This window comes from Trachymyrmex septentrionalis, unplaced genomic scaffold, assembly GCF_001594115.1.
Source record: "Trachymyrmex septentrionalis isolate Tsep2-gDNA-1 unplaced genomic scaffold, Tsep1.0 scaffold9, whole genome shotgun sequence".
Taxonomy (NCBI): Eukaryota; Metazoa; Arthropoda; class Insecta; order Hymenoptera; family Formicidae; genus Trachymyrmex; species Trachymyrmex septentrionalis.
In genome coordinates, this window is record NW_017306091.1 from 1,842,740 (window position 1) to 1,848,137 (window position 5,398).

General features: G+C 37.1%; 1 protein-coding gene across 5 annotated transcripts in view; it reads right to left on the reverse strand.

Moving 5' to 3' along the window:
* Positions 1-5,398, reverse strand: part of LOC108755643 (rho GTPase-activating protein 190) — a 14,449-nt gene that overhangs the window by 8,708 nt on the left and 343 nt on the right. For 2 of the 5 annotated variants that reach the window (XM_018498760.1, XM_018498757.1), the window contains exons 2-5: positions 1,906-2,557; positions 689-1,599; positions 403-612; positions 183-194 (exon numbers count right to left, since the gene is read on the reverse strand). In XM_018498760.1, the coding sequence (XP_018354262.1) occupies positions 183-194; positions 403-612; positions 689-1,599; positions 1,906-2,076 (1,304 nt within the window). In that variant the 5' untranslated portion in view covers positions 2,077-2,557. Of the gene's footprint in view, positions 1-182; positions 195-402; positions 613-688; positions 1,600-1,905; positions 2,558-5,398 lie in introns of those variants that run through there. The other 3 variants (XM_018498758.1, XM_018498759.1, XM_018498762.1) reach the window with 3 other exon arrangements.

Sequence of the window (5,398 nt, forward strand, 5' to 3'; positions counted from 1 at the left end):
TTATTGACTAAGACAAATATTGATTTCCGACCACAAATACCTTGAAAATCTACCGTTCTACATAATACATAAACCCACACTGTTATACAAATGTTAGCATAGTAAATATCACAGAATATTTCCGACTCAAATACATATAGTATATCGTCAAAAAAAAAGCAAATAAAAAAAACAGAAATTACCTTTTCGGAAGTCTGCACAAGAAACGCCACCCAGAATAAAGCAAAGCATTAGTAAATTGCATATGAATATTATTAGAATATTTCTAGACCATTAAATAAAATAATAAATAAATTATTAATTAGTTACTCATCAGTTCTATATAGAACATATGTGACTTGTTTCTACAATATTTATTTGTTAAAGAGACTGGATTTAGCTTTGTGTGTGAAAATAACTTACTCTAGTCGCCGTTGCTCTTGCTGTAAAGCATTTATATGATTTTTAAATACGGTTTCCGCTTCAGGAGTCTCCAGCACGTCATATGGAATTTTCGTGCCGTTGTTTTCTCCAAAATCACAATCGATCCATGGTATATCCTCGGGACATTCATAGAAATATTGATCAAAATCAGGATGCGTCTTTATGTATTGTTGTACCGCCGACCATTCTCTGCAAAACGGCATCTCAGTTATCGATTCGCAAGAGGTTTTGTAAGAAAAACCTATTATTCGTATTATCAACTTACTCATTAATTAAATTTGATATATCTGGACAAATTTCATGAAGTATATCCGGTAACATATCTAAGTAACCCTGTATTTTTTTCGCTATCTGTTCGTCTTTCAACTTCTTAATATGCCTTCTAAATAATCTCTGCGTCGTTTCGATACCGAATAACTCTACAAAGGTAGAGAATTCTTTGAGTTGTGCTAATTTCTTCGATGCCTGCGACCACAAGGCGCGATAATCGGTTACATGTATCCGGATCAATCTCTGTAACGATTCCGTCGATGCATCCAAGAGTTCCTTCCTAGCTCTGGCTGCCTCCGCGAATGGTATCACTTTACTGCGCATTTTCGTCTTGTCAATTAACTGCGCCAGAATCATAAATGCCAAATCCACGTTGATGTTCTCGTGCGCCGAAGTTTCGACGATTAAAATCGATCCCTTGTATTCTTTGCGCATTATTAATTTCTCGGCCTCTTTGACAAACTGCTCATTCGCATCGTCGTTCTTGGTCGTTACCAGCACTATCGACTTTTTCGTCTTCATCAAATTGTTCAAGATATTGGCCACAATCTCAACCTGTTTCTCTATTGCCCTATTCGGCACGAGGCTCACATCAAACACACACAAAAATCCGTCAATGTTTAATTTACCGTCAGGTAGAACTTTTTGTTCGTATTCTTTCTCTATGCCCAGCTGATTTTTACAGATATACATGAGCTTCTCTGCGCTTGTAATCTTCGTAGCGGCGCATCTCTTCGCATATGGTTCCATTTTGCCGCCTTTAAACGGCTGAAACGACGCATCGTCTATAAATTCCGTATGCTCTATAACTTGAAACTGAAACTCCGTCCCGTCCTCTGCCATTTTCATCACCTCACCCCAGTATAAGAAATGGTCATTGTTCACCACACGCCCGCTGAAGTCAGACTGCAATAAAATGTTTGATCATCGAAACGATTAAAGGAATCCCTTAAACTAAAGAAATGATCGATACATTGCAGATATATAAATTTCTTTAAATTGATTAGTGAATAGAATTTTAAATCTTTTTACATAACTAAAATACACACACTAAACAATTGATCATTCCGTATTTTAACTATGTAAAAAAATTTTGCAAAATCTGTACAGAGTTAATTCAGAGAAATTCATATACTTGTAATATGTAATGTGTCGATAATTTCTTCTATTTAAAATCTCCGTAATCGATTACGAAATGAGATGTAGAAATACCTGCGACAATACTGAAATATGCTCGACGTTGTAGTCATCGCTCATGGAACGCATAAAGCGATTACATAGACACGACTTGCCGACGCCGACCTGTCCCTTGTCTTTCTCCGTGCCGGAGAGCCCAACCACCGCGATGTTGATGCTCTTTGCATTGTCACTTTTTCTCGCCATGTTTAACACGCGATGATATCGCTCGTAGCAAATGTCAAAATAAACTTTTTCCTCCTTCTTAAATAGCTCAAGACATAGCGAAATGCCACCGAAAAAGTTGGCTACCAATACAGATTTATCTTTATACCTTTGGTCATATTCTACCTTTCAAATCTAGAGCTTGCGTAGAAAATTGGTTCAATCTCCCTTTGGTAACATCTCTAAACGATTTGAATCACAATTCGCTTACTCGCAAAGATAAATCTTGGGTTTTATGTACAAACATCTACGCGCGACTGATTCCCTCCAGATTTCTCATCCGTACGATTATCTCTACTCTATCGTGAAGCTTTTACGGTAGAGAAACGCGATTAATAGTGTTACGTTATTAAATATAAATAACACAGAGTTTGAAAACCCTTAAACACTATCTATCGTTAAGCATAGCGTTTATAGTTTAGCACAGCTGTGAGCAATGGTTCTTTGGAATGGCACTGTGTATCTGAAAAAAAAATGAGAGAAAACGCATTTAGAGAGTTACCATATCAATTATTCTTTACAATCTATAGCAACTATTTTAATACAGTCTCAGATGTACACATAATTTTTAAAAGTTTTCAATTATTTTTCATAATCTATAACAACTTTAGACAAGTTTCAAATTTACGTACAAGAGAAAGTTTCTCTATCAATCATCTTTCATAATCTATAGCAACTATTCTAGTATCTCTCTTGTCAACAGTTTTATTTAATGTGTAATAAATACAATCTCAGATTTACGCATAAATTTAGAAAGTTTCTGTATCAATTATCCTTCATATCTTCATAATCTGTAACGACTTTAATACATCGTTTCAGACCTATGCATACATTTAGAGAGTTCCTTTATCAATCATCTTTCATAATCTCTAGCAGCTATTTTAGTATAGTCTCAGATTTACGTACAAATTTAGAAAGTTTCTTTATCAATTATCCTTCATAATCTCCAACAACTACTTTGGTACACCATTTAGACTCACGCATACATTTAGAGAGTTCTCTTGTAAATCATCTTTCCAAATTCGCATTAACTACTTGTACATCGTTTGACATTTACGATTTAGTCATAACTTTAGAAAATTTTCTTATTACAAATTTAGAGAGCTCTCTTATAAACAGTCTTACTTAATCTGCAATTACTTTAATGTAACATAAAATCTCAGGTTTACATAAATTTAGAGAGATTCTCTTGTTAATCGTCTTTCATAATCCGTAGCAATTATTTTAATACATCTCAGATTTATATACACATCTAGAAAGTTCCCTTACGAATTAGCTTTTATAATCTGTAACAACTACTTTAGTACATCGTTTTAGACGTACGCATAAATTTAGAAAGTTCTCTTGTCAATCGTTTCATGATTCCCATAATTCTCAGCAATTTAATACATCAAAAATTTATAAATTTAAAAAGCTCTCTTATGCTCATTTTTACCAATGCAGTTTAATTTTAATCTCGAATTCAAATAACTCTTCATCTTTTTCTGGTTCTAAGAATTAGAAAAAAAAAGTAAGTTGAACCAAGATTAAACTTAATCTACATTAATAGAAACGAGCATTGCAGTCTCAATAGTCCTCATATAATCTATTAACTCACATAATCTTAATTAGTAATTACTTATTAATTAGTAATTACTTTAGTATTAAATCTCAAGTTTTACGTACAAATTTAAAGAGTTCACTTATCAATTCCTTAATCCGTAGCAATTAATTTAGCACACCGTCTCAGATTTATGCACAAGTTTAGAGAGTTAGAGTTCTCTTATCAATTATCTTTCATAATCTGTAACAACTACTTTAGTATACCGTCTCAGATTTATACTCCCCCGTAATGTACCTCTTAAAATACATCTATGAATCATACATTACGCTGAAAGAGCTATTCACAATAGCTCGGTTTCATGCTAATTGCATCAATAGGCATCGACAATGGATATAATTGTGAAAAAAGCAGATGTCCATCTATAATATAAGAATAAATCAGATCTTTTCCAATCGACAAATAAACCGCGATCGACGAAATTTTTCACGATTTTCACTTCCGAGGAATCAAACACGGCACGCAAAATATTCTCGATGCTCTGTTCCCTTCTGGATTACAGCGGATTACCACGTTCCGCTTTTTCCTCGTCACGTCGAAGTGCGAACTCCGTTTTTCCGTAGTTGCGGAATACGTCCGCGTGCGTTAGCCGGCTCTCGTTCTACCTGTACTTTTTTCCACACTCTTCGCAGATTTGGAGTACGAAGCTGACATACACTCGACTACGTCTGGTGGAAGCGAGAGAGAAAACGAACGGGGTGCAGCGAGTGCAATTAGAACGAACGAATCTAATAGATTTCCTCGTCCCACGTTTCATGTTTTATCAAACCTTTTGATCTCGGTTTAACTCACTTTTTTCACCTCTCTCTTCAATTAAAAAAAAAAATGAGAAAAAGGGTAAATTAAATCGAAGTTAAAAGTCAATCTACATTGGTAGAAATGGACGTCAGTGTATCACGTTACACTTTCCGCATTCTGAAACGGGACAAGTAGGCTCTCTCCCTCGGCACTCGGAAAAGAGGAAGAGAGGGAGAGAGCAAAAACTGATGGAAAGTGCAACTAAAGAAAGACGTCTCTGATGAAAGCGTGCGAAAGTTCCGTGCGCGATCTGGCAGGTCCTTTCTCTTTAAATCGCGTTGTGCCCGTTTCTGTTAATGTAGATTAACTTTAATCTCACCTCTTTCATCAGTTCAACTGTAACCCCTAATTCTTAGAAAAAGATGAAGAATTAATTGAACCGAGATTAAATTAAACTGCACTAGAAATGGGCATTACGCCGCTTTTTTGTTTGCGCCTCACGTGAAGAGGAGCGCACGATACCAGCGTCGGAGAAAAAGGGGGGTGGGGGGGGGAGGGAATGGAAGACAAGAGCACCACGTCGGTCGCACATCTCCACACGCACGGGTACCAGTAACCTGACTTCGGGATAGCCAAGGGGGACTGGGAGACTCCGAGTGCGTAGGAGGGTGCGAATGGAAACGAACGAACCCTTCGCGAGATCTTGCAATTCCAACCGACGATTCTCGCCTACTCCAGTGTGTCTCAATGACAGGTTTCAGATCGATATACACTGTATACAATTGACGACGACGATGACGGAGTTACAGTCTCTCCCTCGAGAACGTCGTCCGGGAAGGGAAAGGGAAGCGACGAGGTAGGAGACGCAAGGAGACGCAAGGAGACGCCTCCGTCGCCGTCTCCGTCGCCGTCATTTGTCGTCATTTGTCGTCGCTGCGTTTCGCAGGATGTAATACACAACGGGGT